This window comes from Parasteatoda tepidariorum, chromosome 3, assembly GCF_043381705.1.
Source record: "Parasteatoda tepidariorum isolate YZ-2023 chromosome 3, CAS_Ptep_4.0, whole genome shotgun sequence".
In the NCBI taxonomy this organism is placed as follows: Eukaryota; Metazoa; Arthropoda; class Arachnida; order Araneae; family Theridiidae; genus Parasteatoda; species Parasteatoda tepidariorum.
Genome location: NC_092206.1, coordinates 89952252 through 89967314, shown reverse-complemented (window position 1 = coordinate 89967314; position 15063 = coordinate 89952252). Strand labels below are relative to the sequence as shown.

At 34.2% G+C, this 15063-nt stretch overlaps 1 protein-coding gene across 1 annotated transcript in view; it reads right to left on the bottom strand.

Moving 5' to 3' along the window:
- Positions 1–15063, bottom strand: part of LOC107446464 (sushi, von Willebrand factor type A, EGF and pentraxin domain-containing protein 1) — an 80543-nt gene that overhangs the window by 46707 nt on the left and 18773 nt on the right. Inside the window, exons 8-11 of the mRNA XM_043053249.2 lie at positions 12765–12880; positions 9196–9450; positions 5175–5275; positions 3047–3191 (exon numbers count right to left, since the gene is read on the bottom strand). Of these exons, the coding sequence (XP_042909183.1) occupies positions 3047–3191; positions 5175–5275; positions 9196–9450; positions 12765–12880 (617 nt within the window). The remainder of the gene's footprint in view (positions 1–3046; positions 3192–5174; positions 5276–9195; positions 9451–12764; positions 12881–15063) is intronic.

Here is a 15063-nt window from a genome sequence, read left to right as displayed (position 1 = left end):
GGGACAACCATCATCCCAATGTAGGAATTTGGACTGATTTATGATGGTCCAACTTTAAAAAAAATAAAATTGGTTTGATAGTATATTCCTGAGAACCAACAGAATTCCCAGTAAATTATCATGGACCATCACGGATTGTTGGTCCATGAGAATCAAACGTCTCTTGATGGTTAATCATAATATTAAAGTAGCATTTTCCATCATGGAGTGATGGATTTTTGTTGGCATATGAAAAACCATGAACGCATAATATAAAATATTGAATGATGATGACCATCAAATGAGGTTGGACCATCACGAATCGCAAAAAATTTTGATGGTTTATGTTGGTTCCATCACGAATCGCAATGGAACCAACATAAACCATCAAAATGCTTTAAAAGAACCATCAAGAATTTTGACTACGGAACTCTTTAGTCAAAACTAGGCCAAAAACAGACGATTGCTACTGATACTATAAGCAAATTGAAAATTATTTTTACACATTCTAACTTTCCCATTTTTCAACGCGTGATTGATTCTTAGAATAATAAATAGACTCTTTATTGTTTCATTTTCAATGTAAGCATTTGCCTCAATCTTCGCATCAAAGAAATAAGTACTGCCTGTAGTAGTACAACGTTACGAGATGTGCTCGTTATTGAGTGTGAAAGAAAATCTTTTGTCTCCTTTGATGTTGAACTAGATTAAGGCAAAGATTTATATTTTGCTAATAAGTTCGGTTAACTTTTCTTCGCCACAAAATGAAAATCACGCGTTGTCTTAAACGTGCATTTGTTTTATTATTGTTTTTTATGCTTTGAGTTTATGAGTGATATCAACTTAACAAGCATTTTTACCAAAAAAGTTGTATAACTTGAGCTGTAAACCATCTGTCGAGAATTCCCACTATAGCTGTCTTCTGCGCATGTTGTTTTGGTGCGCCCACAGCGCCACCAGTTGATGTTAAGATCTCTATGATGTCGAGTGAGCTTTTTTAGCTCCGTAAATGATTGAAACTTAATTGTTATCTTCTTTTTGTTTGTGTTTTCTAATTCCGTTATTATTAAAGTGATTGTATATAAAACATGTTAGAGTCTTTTATAACTTTACAAATTGATATTTATTACCCTCTAACTAACAGTGGCAGTCCTGGAGAACGGCGTAAGTAGAACTTACCTTGATTCATAGAAATAGTTTTCTTCAGTTTTTGCTTAAAAATTGACACCATCTTTGATTATGTGAGCCGTGATGGTTCAGAGGATAGAGCGTCTGCATTCCAATGAGGTGTACCAGGTTCAAATCCCAGCAATGGCTGGTAGATACGAATTCCGCAGCCGACTTGCACCGACACAGTGTTGCCGCAAAATGTCCTCAGTGGTAAGCGAATCATGGGTTAGACGCTCCTTGCCGTTAGTGGTTTTCCTCTCCATCTAACGCAAACGCGTGTTAATTCCATAAAAAAAGTCCTCCACGAAGAAAAATTTCCTCCAATACTTGATCCAGGAGCTCAAAATTACAAGGTTACGGAGTTGAACATTAGTAGTCGTAAATCCAAAAAATTGAGTCGGCTGTTCAACCCAGGGCTAAAGAGAATAGAAGGGCTGGTTCACTCCTTTGAAGTATCTCTCGCCGCGCCGATCCTCCGACGTCACTCTAGTGACGTCACTTTGGCGCAAAGCTCACACTTTTACTTCAAGAACGGAGCAATTGGCCTTACTAGCTCTAACTAATATTGGATCATTTCTTTTTGCGAGATATTGTAAGGCATTTGTTATTTTCTATAATGACTTTCCTCAGTTTTTGCAGTGAATTTACAAGAATTTAAAACTATTATCGAAATGCCAGTTTGCGCGATTGCAACTTGCAAAAATTCTGATATAAAAACAAAAGGAAAAAGTATAATTTTTCGCGTGTTCCCTAAAGTAAATGAACAACTATGTAAAGAATGGATTCCGAAATGACACAGTTAATATAAAACAGCAATACGTTTATTCTGTCGTAAAGAACTTTTATAAAAATTCATTATCTAAATAGAAACCGCCTCGTTACTTCATAAAGAAAGGCAGGTGAAAAGAATTAAAAAATAGATAAAGTCAAAGAAAATTAAAATGTAAGTAAAAAGTATAAATAAAATATATAGTATATAGTTGAAATTCTCCTAATTTCATAACATATTTTTTAATGTAGTTATTCTAAATATTTATGATTTTTTTTAAAAATTATATTCTCTTCAATTTAAATATCTATAAATTATATCATCGTAAATTTAAATGTCTATAAACAATTGTAAAATTTCTAATGTCATTATGAACCTAAATTATTATTTTGTTTCAGTAATTAGCGTTTAAGGTTGATGTTTCCTAATGATTAAGTATGAACAAATTGCTATTAACGACATATTTTAAAATCAGGGATTCTAAATTTAACTTAACTTATCTTTATAAAAGAATATGTAGATAAAAAAAGTGTCGATATATGCCTTCATTTTTCTTAATAGTTAAAGTTAAAACTGAACTTTTTAAAATAAAGTATTTATCGTGTCATTTTCACCAACTAGCAAAACATTTTTATAAGTTTAAAATGGTATTTTTTTAATATAATAACCAAGAAAGTTTTTTTTGAACTATGTTTATGAACGGAAATAATGTGTTAATTACGTAAAGTTTGAAGGCTAATAACCAGAAAAAGTCTAACTTATTTTTACAAGAGAAAGATGCAAAGTTATCATATCTTTGCTTGCGATCTCCGAGATCTGTGGACACAGTGACGTCATGAGGAGGGAAATCGTAGCTTCAGTTCTAAGAGCGGAGTGAACTAGCCCTTGTATTCTCTTTAGCCCTGGTTCAACCACTGTTATAAAATAAAATTAAATAAAACGTTGCTAACTCATCAGTTGCAAGTAGAACTTTTTTTCTTTGTTTAGTTAGTTTTATTATGCAGTGAAAATTCCCTTTTTAGATTTTTAAAAACAATTCGTTTGCTAGACTTTTAAATCTCAACTTGATTTTTAAACGTCTTTTTAACCTCTACCTTAATTGTGGAGGATTTTCTAAAATGCACTTACGTTTTACAGTCACTGTAAAGTTGCAGTACGCTTTATTCCCTGACGGGTCTGTAACATTGTAGGATATTACATCATGTGATCCCCATGCAAATCCAGTACCGCTCTTCTTATTTGGAGGTGTCAAAGTAAAATTTCCAGAATTATCCTGATTAAAATAAAAAACAGAAAAAATGGAAATAAGTAAATTATATATGCTCTGATAACAACAGATTAAACTCACATGAATTACATTTCTCAGAATACGGTTATGAATGTAGTTAGTAAGATGGAGTCTTATACTTCAAGGTTACATTAAACTAAGTATGAGTTTGCAGTAACTTTACTAAGGTGCAACCTTGTTTCCATAGTAATGCAAAATCAAAATGTATGCAAATGTGCTTCCATTTTCCCAGCACAGGAGTTCGTTTGGATCGGAGATAAATTTTAACAGGTATTTAGACTGGAGCTTTGTATTGGAAACTATCTAAAAATGTAGCTATTTGCAGCACTCAATTACATATCAAATATCAGTGCTGTACTACAAAATACAAGCTTCAAAACCTCCGAAGGTCCGAACGCTACTGCAATCACAGGCAAAGCCACGCTCTTGTTTACAAAGGCCTAGCGACGAAATCCCGAAATTTTCGATACAATTCCAGACGATTCTCGTATAACTCAGTAAATATCGGTGTTATCGCTTTGAAACTTGAAGCTTCCAGAATTATTATTTTGATACCAAAATGGTCATATAATCACCAAGTAGTCCAACTGTCGCCAATCAAATCTTTCGTAGGAAATACGTTCGCGCTTTTTTTCGAAGCTCTGTCGCCAAGGAAAAAAAAAACCATAGTTTAAGTGCCTTACACTTGAAGTGATGTGATGATTTCAAACTATATATATAATTTTGCCGTGAAGAATTATCTAAGCTTTAGAACAAGCAAAAAACTTAAATATTTTAAAAGCATTAAAACTTTTTTAGAGATCACCAATTTGGCGAGATTTTCCAAGTTGACGAAAATTATCAAAAGTATTGCCGTATTCCCCGTTTTGGCTTATTTTTATAAGCCCAGGTAATGCAGCACTGGAGTAAGTTTTTAAAGATTAAAAAAATTAGACCACAAACGCTTTTTATTTTCACAAAACTGTGGCTCTTCTCCATATCGACGTTTTGCGCTATTTTTGAAATAAGCGTAGACAGCGCTGTCTTTAAAACTTTACTTAAAACTTGACCTAACAGTCTAGAGTAACAGTTGCAAACTTCCAGCAGTTTTAAAAATAGCATATTATTCTCCAAAAAGCATCATTTCATATTACGATGGAACCTTAGCATTATATACTCTCTTAATTACGATAGAATTATACTATTTTCTTGCAAAATTTCTTATTAAACTGATTATTTAGGGTTCGTTTGAGATATTTAGAAACATAAAGAATATTCACAAAATTATACAAATATTTACAGGTTCGTAATATGATTGTTTAACACACTTTACACTTAGCACACTCATTAGAGCTTTCAAGAAGATAAAGCGTCTAATCGTGGAACATACAGAGTACAGTGAAAGTACATATTCTGTTTCGTTTCACGGACATACAAAATTTCAAAATTTTTCAGCGGGAAAGAAAGCAAATATGTTGTTATACGTGAAAGTAAAATAACTATTTTATATTTCAGTTACAATTGCTTTTCTAGGTTATTTGAAGTGATTCGGTAACTTTTAGCACATTTATAATAATTATACTAAAAACATAACAAATAAAATGCATTATTCATTTTATTTATGTAAATATGCGCAGGCCGGCTGTATTCGAACGTGAGTTCGAATACAGCCGGCCAAAAACTCCCGGTGTAGTAAATGGTGACTGGTGCACGTTAAATCTGTCGGGTCACCAATGTCCTCCGCGTTCTCATATCAAAATAAACCTCTGGGGGTGCTGAATTGGAGATGGATCGTTCTCTGGTTCAGGTCAAAATTACGATCTGTGAACAAATGAATGGATGCATAAATGGCTCCGCCCTATAAACAGGCGTGACGTATGTGTGTGGCAGAACTCGAATTCTTAGCCATAGATGGCGTCACTGTGAACAAGAATAGTCTCACCCCCTCTGCTTAATGGTCAACGGCAACAACTACAAGGCAATACTCACATTAAATACTGGTTCATTCCAGCTAACAATCATTTCAGCGTTGTTTTCACTGAATAACTCTATATCAGATGGACAGAATAATACTGATGGAGGCTCTTTATCTAAAATAGAATTATTAAGTAATGTATTTTCTGCTTAATAACTCATAAGAATACATTTGATTTATATTATATCGCTTGACAAAACGTGTATTTACATTTTATTTTGTTTTATAACGTCTGTTGAAAGGCCGACCCAATTCTAAGTTTAAGACTATCAATTTTCAACTTCGTAGCCTAGTAAGTTTGAACCTAACCCAGAAGGCAAAGAAATTCCTGGATCAAGCAAACTAGCCTTCGTGGAGGACTTTTGATGAAACTAACCTGCATTTGCGTTACTTGGAGAGGAAAAGCTAGAAATCCTCTCACGGCTAACCAGACGACATAGGCATTCCGTCTACCACTAAGGGTATTTTGCGTCAGCATTGTGGTCGGTATGATCCGGAAACAGAATTCATATCAACTAGCTCCGCCTAGTATTCGACTGGCTCACCTCCTTGAGAAGTTAATGCTCAAGTTGTACCCATAGTTGCGAAACAGATTATAAACTATTACAGGACAAACAAGCTTCAATAAATTCACTCAACAGCTTTAAAATTTCTTTTGTTTTGAGCCATGATGGTTCAGAGGATGGAGCGTTCGCCTTCGAATGAGGTGAGCCGGGTTCGAATCCCAGCGATGGCTGGTCGATTCCAAATTTCGCATCCGGATCGTACCGACCACAATGCTGGCTTAAAATATCTTCCTTTGTAGACGGATCATGGGTTTGAATCCCCATGTCTTCGATTTAACCGTTGGAGGTTTTCGTGGTCCTCCTCTCCATGTTACGCAAATGAGGGTTATTCCATCAAAAAGTTCATGACGATGCAAATTTCTCCCAATGCTTGATCTAGGAGTTCCCTTGTCTTCTGGATTGGGCTACGGAGTTGAACATTAGTAGTCGTAAATCGAAAATTGGGTTGGCTGTTATCGGCAACGTCGGTTAAATCTTCTAACACATTTTAACATAGAAAGAAAGAATAAGATGGCGGTTGGCGGGAGGCAGCGTGCATGAAGAGTTGTCCAACAGTCGCTTCACAGGTGACGTACCTAGTGACTGTGCTTCTTGTGCGCATGCGCTGGATCTTAGTTCAAATGACACTCTGCTAAATCTGAGTATGTTGCTCATCCTGTAAGTTGTTTTTCTGGTTTAGCGTTCCACACCAAGTAGAGTCAGTTACGAAGAGTTGGACTTCTTTTCCTTTCAATATTCTTTGACAAAAAGAATGAAATTTAATCAGTCAAATATTTTCCATTCTGTTCGATAAGTTTTTGTCATGATTATGGTAATATTTAAAACTTACAGAACTTTAAGTGAGCAAAACACCATACTAAGATTTGATTTGAGATCTTATTAATGAGATTTACCATTTAAAAAGTTTTGGAATAAATGATAATTCGATAGAGCTAGGTCGTGGTATATGGAAGATGCGACATAACTTCTCAATCAAGATCCAATAATTTCATTAAAGTTTGTATGAAGTAAGAACTACCCTAGGCATTCGTCTAGACCTATGGCAGTGACTATGGTAACGAGGTATAACTATTTCAAGTAGGGGTGTAGGGTCATTGCTTAGGACGGTTTTGGCTCGGGTCCTTGAGAGAAAGGGAATCTTTTTATTCGGTCTATTGTATTAGCCCCACAGTGAAGAGAAGCTGCCCTCCCTGAAATGCGAAATTCTTGTTTACATGGCAGCAGACGTCCTCAGACTTTGGGGGGGGGGATTTCTTACCGTAGACAAACTATACGTGTTGCTGTGATAGGACGTGAGGGAACTTCTTTTGCTATTGTGATCCCTTACATGCGCCATCGTGTTATGCCAACGTTTTTAAAAATGGTACTGTGATGATGCTATCACAATGCCCTCAGTTTTCAACCTTTTGGCCTGCGCCTAAATTTCTAATATTACTTTTATGACTGAGCCTTGCACCTTTAACTTATCAATCGTAACAGCCAGCCCAACTGAATCAGTTGCCAGAATGGACTCTTATATTCCATCATTGACTCTACTTGAGAAACGAGCAATCAAAGATTTGATTTCCTTCTCTTGATGCACATAAAGTAAAGGTTATTTTTAATTGTTCCTGTTTTACCATGCATTTATGCAGTTTAGACAATCCGGTTTTTTCAGGTAATCAAGTTTTTTTTAAAATAAATTATGGATCCAGAACATTTTCTGCTGTGTTCTTAAATTTCCAAACATATGGAGCGCATATAAGGCTCAGAAGAATTCTGACCGGCAAACCTGATTTTTCGCCTCTTTCGGCCAACTCGGGAGACATTGCAGGAAGCAGCTATCAGCAGGACCTATGTCCAAGTGGCCTTGGGTTCGATCCTCTCCAGCCGAAGATTCCCTGTGTAGTAAATGGTAACTGATGCACGTTAAATCTGTCGAGTCTCGAAGTCCTCCACGTTCCTATAACAAATCGTACCTCTGGGGGTACTAATCCAGGAGTTTCCTTGTCTTCCGGATTGATTCAAAATTACACGGCTACGGAATTGAACATTAGTTGTCGTAAACCCACAAATGGGTCGGCTGTTCAACGACGGTTATAAAATTATAAAATAAGATGGCTTGAGCCATTATGACTCAGGGGATAGAGTTCCCTTTCAGTGAGGCGAACCGGGTTTGAATTCCAGCGGTGGTTTAATTCTTTTCACTCAGCTTTTTGATTTTCATGAAGAGAAAAAAATCTGCTGAAGCTGTAGTAATCTGCAGAGCACTAGAGAAATAACTTCTTATTCCACAGAAGTGCCGTATTACAGTCAAACCCCGCTATAGTGAACCTTCAAGGGACCGAAATTTCGGTTCACTATAACCAGGTTTTCACTATATCCGTACTGCAGACAATTTTAACTAATTTTTCCGAACTGCTCCCTTTTATGACACATTATTTAAATAAATGACTCATAAAAAGAATGACAAAAATGATTAAAAAACAATATGTAGTAACGAAAAATGAGTTAACTTTTATTTTTTATTACTCTTCGTCTTACGGACAAAAAATCTAGGAATGGGAAACTGAGATAGAAGAAGCAAACAAGAAAAAATGCTTATGGCTACATTCCAATCAATAGATGGTTTTATAAATCGGTATATGTATTTTACATAAAAATTTCTAACTTACCAAAAAATGAAGAAAAAAAATCAGTCAAAGACTGAAAAAAGATCATAGAATCCAATTTCCTATCTTCATTTGGCTCACTATATCCACAAAAAATAATATTATATGTGTATAGCAAGACACTGGAGTAAACATTTCATTCACTTTATCCGGGAGTTCACTATAAACCATGTTCACTATAGAGGGGTTTGACTGTAGTTGGAAGATATGGATTGCACTTACAGTTACGTGCAATGTATATGTTGCAGTGAACTACCGAAATCAAGAGAATGTCGACTTTCAAAGCTGAATGTCAGCAATTACATAGTCGTTTTGGTGAATGTCTGAAATATTTGTTATATCCGATTTGATATTAATTTATTCGTTGATATTATTATATTGATTCGATATTTTACTATCTGTTGAGGATAGATTAGAAGAAACAGCAGTGTTCGGAGTACCGGTTAAATGCATACTGGGCAGTGGCACTTCACCTTAAAAAAACATTGTCGTAGGGCATACCGGGCAGTAGCACTGAACCTTAAAAAACATTAATGTAAGTCATACTGGGCAAATATATACCGGACCGTGGCAATTAACTAGATCTATTATATATTTCGGACATTTACCAAAGCGACTATTTGATTGTCAACTTTTCACCGGTGGAAGTCAACAACTACCCATTTCTGTCATTCACAGTAACCTATGTACGAAATAGTTCGCTGAAACATTAAGTAATGATGTTTTTCGAAAATTTAATATTTTCAAGGGTAAACAGCACTTCATGTGGATGTCTTCTTTCGTTAAAAACAATAATAATCGAAGAGTCGACAACTTACCGATAACAGTAACGTTAAATGAACACGTGTTTGTCAGATTGACGCTGTCCACTGCTTTATAGACAACCTTCGTAGTGGAAATAGGGAAAGAATGCGGCATCTTCCTTATGTGTCTGGGCTCTATAATATCCACGAAACTGACGAAAATATTGTCTTGTGCGACGGGCAAATCCCAAGAAACAGAGGCAGTGCTTTTGGAAAAGTCCGTTTTAACTGTTATAGATTTAGGACAATGGATAACAGGTGGAGATACATCTAGAATAGAATACTTAAAAATCATATAAGATAAAAAATGCTCTATTATTAAATATGTATCCCGATCACCCTTCAATTACATATTTGAATGGAATAATTCCGCGATAATACATTTTGTCCCCAAAAATTCTAAAAGCCATCCATTGAGATAGAACAGTGTTTCCCAAATGTGGTACACGCACCCCTAGGGGTACGGGAACAATTTAGCGGTGGTACGCGTTCTTATGCAAAATATCTTGCAACAAACGAAAATTTCAACAAATTTTATTTAAGAACAAAGCTAGCCATGAAAATTTACGATTACATATTTTTCTATTAGCTATTTTTTTCAGAGTTAACAGCTAATAATGAGTGTTGTCAACAGCCAGTTGTGATTTATAACTTTTGTGCAATTTTTTTATAGTAAAAAATACATTCATTTTTTTATTAGTGGTGCACAGCGTTACGAAAAATTTAGAAGGGGTACACAAAAGTCATAAGTTTGGGAAACACTGAGATAGAAGATCGCGAATTATTTCGAGTATTTAAAAGGTTAGAAATATGAGACCGTAACTATCACTGTTAATACATATTTTTAATAATATATGTTAGTTTTAATGTGCATGCTCAAAATTTAAAAAAAAAAAAAAGAAGCGTAAACTCTGAATAACATTTGATCTAATGATCAGATTTTCACGTACTTGAACTCATCTTAATGANTTTTTTATGGTAAAAAATACATTAATTTTTTTATTAGTGGTACACAGCATGACGAAAAATTTAGAAAGGGTACACAAAAGTCATAAGTTTGGGAAACACTGAGATAGAAGATTGCGAATTATTTCGAGTATTTAAAAGGTTAGAAATATGAGACCGTAACTATCACTGTTAATACATATTTTTAATAATATATGTTAGTTTTAATGTGCATGCTCAAAATTTAAAAAAAAAAAAAAGAAGCGTAAACTCTGAATAACATTTGATCTAATGATCAGATTTTCACGTACTTGAACTCATCTTAATGAGGCAAAGGCCTAATCTTATATATGGTAAGTATTGAGTGCACACTATGTTTGAAATCAGACACAGAAACGTGTTTTCTCTGAATGAACATGCCTTTTCTTCGACGGATTCTCGACCCTCAAGATATTAGAAGCAATCGTAATATGGAAAACATGATCTAAATCAGGGGTTTCCAACTTACATGAGGCCGTGGGCAGCAATTAAAAACGCCAGTCAAATGGCGGGCCGCAACCTTATCAACATTTTATATAGGACTCTTTTATGTTTGAAGGAACTTCTGTCAGACTTTTGTCAAGTTGTACAAAACAAAAGTATTGAATTACAAATTAAAATAAGATGTACATTTTTACCTGAGAAATAAATTTTTTTGTATCGTTTGTTATGTTAAATTTCACCGAAACGCAGAAATTAGGTTTTTAACAAAAGAAAAGTACTTTAAACCCATATAGAATTTTTACGAAAATTGTTCGCAAAAAAATGACAACGAATGAATTTTAGTTCGCGGGCCGCAAAAAAAAGAAGGCTTCGCGGGTTACCAGTTGGTAACCACTGGTCTAAATAGTTTGGTCCGATCGAAAGCTTGAATGGCCTTAATATTAATTTTACTTTTCGTGAATTTCGCCATTTCTCTAGGAACTTTTCAAGTGAATCGGAAACATTTTACACACAATTATGAAATTCATTTATCCAAAGATAGGTTATAAAATATTTTTATCTATGTAAAATATTATTTTTAATAACAATTTTTCTTGTCTTATTCAATAACAGTCGAACATTTTTATTTAATAACCGTTTTGAATTGTAAATTATATAATTCTTTACATTAATTTCGCGTGTTCATATTCAAATTTTAAAAAAATCGGTAAAAAAATCTTAAGATATAAAATTTAAAAAAAATACTACGTTTTAAAATTGGATAACTCAGGAGAAAAGACCCTCCCCCTCTTCTCTGTTGTATAAGGTATAGGTTCTAAGGAATGTACTACGATATTTTCCAATATTTTGCAAAATTTCCACGACGCTTTCTTTTAGAACTATTTTCATTGTAGTTTTCAGTTCCAGACAATTTCCTAACTTAAAAGTTTTTTAATTCATTTGAAAATCAAGGGAGAAACGTATTTCCTTCTCCTATGACTCACCACATGGTAATGGTGAAAGCATGCGAAGTGTCGTCATAGATAGAGAGTGCTGCCACCTATAGCCCATTTCGATCTCCAATGCAAGGAGTACTGGGTCCAAACTTTCGACCCCTCTCTTGAGCAAATTATTAGGGTCAAGTATTCCAGTTCCCGTCAATTTTGAAGGCTAAGAATCCGTCTAAAAAGACTTCAGAGAAAATATGTTTTTGTGTCTGATTTAGTTTCTCAAAATAACGCTTGCACTCATTCATCAACGTAATGAAGAGGACGCCATAACGTGGAAGAAAATTTCTATCACGAATATTTTTTTTTCTTTTATTATTAATTTAAAATTTAAAGTGTAGATAAAGTGAGTTCAGACTAACCTAAAGTAAGGTATGAAGTTTCAAATGCTGAGATGAAAATTTTAAAATATACGAATGAAAATAAATGAGAAGAATGTATCTTTGGATTACGCAACGGAGAAGTTCCCTTCTAATGATTGTTTGTATTGTAATAGTTTAAAGTATTTTTTTTTCAGCTATTGAAACTTCATGACTTACTCTAGATTCGCTTGAACTCAATTTTTTTTCAGCTATTGAAACTTCATGACTTACTCTAGATTCGCCTGAACTCAATTTTTTTTTCAGCTATTGAAACTTCATGACTTACTCTAGATTCGCCTGAACTCAATTTTTTTTTCTTTTACATTTGAAATTAGAAAAGAAGGAGGAAAAAAAAGTTGCGACGAAAGTTTTCTTCCGCTGTGTGGCGTCCTCTTAAATGTGCTAATGAATGAATGCAAGCGAACCAAGCCAGATACAAAAACATAATTTCCCCTGAAGTCGCGAACCATTAAAATTGAGTTGTAGTTCTAAAAAAAATCAAAAATTATTCAGAGAATGCACTTTTTTCTATTTTTCGCAAAACGCATTTTTTTTTTTNTTTTTTTTTTTTTTTTTTTTTTTTTTTTTTTTTTTTTTTTTTGCAAATTAATATTTAAGTTAGGAAAATAAAAATTAAAACTGTTAAATAATTGACACATTTTAAAGTTATCAAAATCAGGTGACACGTTATCGAAGTCAATCTCATTTAAAGATGGGATGGATAAAAAGCGATGAAACAGTGTGCTTAATTTTAACACTCAAACTCAATTTAGTAATAAAAAAGAAATAAAGTGGAAGGAAACCTTACCCTGGCAATTTATAGAATTGTCAGCTCCTGACCACGTCTGATTGGATTGACATTCATTTATTCCGTCACTATTTCCATTTCGGGATACTAGAGTATATCCTTTAGAGCAGTAGTATCTACCAATATAAATGTTATATATATAAAGAATAATTTTTATCTTAGGATAATTGTTTTTTATTTAGAAATATCGCATTAAATTATACCAAAAGATGTGTCTTGAGGAAGACTTTTGGTTTTTCCCATTAATAGTTTTCTATTTTATATTATTTTATGATTTGTGTTTATATATATATATGTTACGGGCAATGTAATTATTTAGGTCAATATTCATAATGCTTAGTTATTATGAATTATGACCATTAAAATTGGGTAATTTGATAAATTTGAATTACTTTACGATAATTTCTCACATTGCCCGGTCATTATAAATACCGCTATTATTTCTTTGGGCACTTTGTTTAATTGACAGCAATGGGACAACGACGTGCGTGTGGTGTGATTCTGGCTGGCCAATGTTCACCGGTGAATGTTGACAATCAAATTAGTCGCTTTGGTGAATGTCCGAAATATTTATTACATCTAATTTGATACTAATTTATTCGTGGATATAATTACATTTATTCGATATTTTAATACTTACTGACGATAGATNCTAGTATGACTAGACCTTTGGTAAATGTCCGAAATATATGCTAGGTCTAGTGCCACTTTTGCTATAGCTTAAATATTTAAAAAAAGCTTAAAAGCTTAATATATAGCTTAAAAAATTTAAAAAAAGCGTTTGAATCAATTTTAAACTGATATCGAAATTATTGCTTTAAAATTAAAAATAATAATAATAAAAACTGCGCCAGATAAGAGTAATTGAAGTAGTTGCTTTATACAGCGCATGTGCGGGAAAAAATTTAAAAAAAAATTATCCAGGCGCATCTAAAAGTGGATGAATATTCCAAGACACCCTGTGGCTGTGTGTGACACAAATTGCCTACTTGACTTTTAGCATTATGCATAATGACCGGGCAATGTAATAATTGCAACATAATTTATCATTATGTCATATCCTTTTGGGCACTTTTTAAATTGCCCGGGCTTTATAAACAATGTCCAATTATTTACATTGCCCGTGACGTGTGTGTGTGTGTCCTACATCTAATCGCACACACGTAAGCAAAGAAAAAGCCACCCATGGCAGTGAATCACTTTAATCATGAACGCGAAACATCCTAACCCGCTGGATTGCTGGAATAAAAAGCCAACTGCTAGAAAGAGCCCTAAAATACCCCGCTGCTCTTGCCAATGATTCGAACAATTATAATAGCATCTTTGTTTCATTCTCGCTTAAATATTCATTCGCAGCCTCTTGAGCAGTGGCCTAACCGTCGCTTGCGAGCTAGCAGTAGTGTTATGTATTAGGGGGACCGGAAAATAATGTCATTTCGGTGCATTTGCTATATGTAATCAAGATTTTATTTTTAATCAGTAATGTATTCACCCTCGTTAGCAACAACCTTTCAATGAATCGAAAAAAATCAATTGGTTTTTAAGACTAACGAATATTTAATGCTCCGAAACAACATCACTTTCCGGTCCACCTCATATTAAGTAATACAGTGAACTGCTGATAATGACTAAGTTGTAATATGGCCAGCAGTTTAATAATTATTATATTCATGTGTGTATATTATTCATTTTCATTGCTAGGTACTTTATTTAAAACCCCAATTTTATGCCGCTTTAATTTTTAACACTTTCATTCTGACAACAGTTAGCGGATCTGTTTCGTTTCTGATTGGCTGGAAAGCAGCGCTATTGCTAAAATTTGTCTACTGTCTATAGAAAGAAGTCTGAGGCCGTATGCTGCTATGGAAGCAAGAAATAGCGCATTTAAAAGAGGGGACCTTCTTTTTCCCCTTGATTCCCTTTCTCTCTCCGACTCGAGTCAAAACCTGTCTTAAATAATGTCTTGAAATAGTTAAAACTCGTAACCACCATAACCGCCACTACAGTACAAGGGAGTTCTTTACATAGACAAACTATACATGAATAGCCGTTCCCCTCGACTAGAGATGCGGTCAGCAACCAACAAGCGAAGACCATTAACAGCGCAAAAAATGTATACAATCTGATACTAAAATTGTTCAGCAAAATACTATCACTCCAGAAGGGGGAGCTGGTACCATCGGAAACAAACAAGTTCCTCCGCAGACTAAGATATTTTATGATAATTCCACAACGATCCCAGCCACGTCAAAATTATGTATATAACCTTATACCAAGACGTTAGGCTAGATAAAAAAAA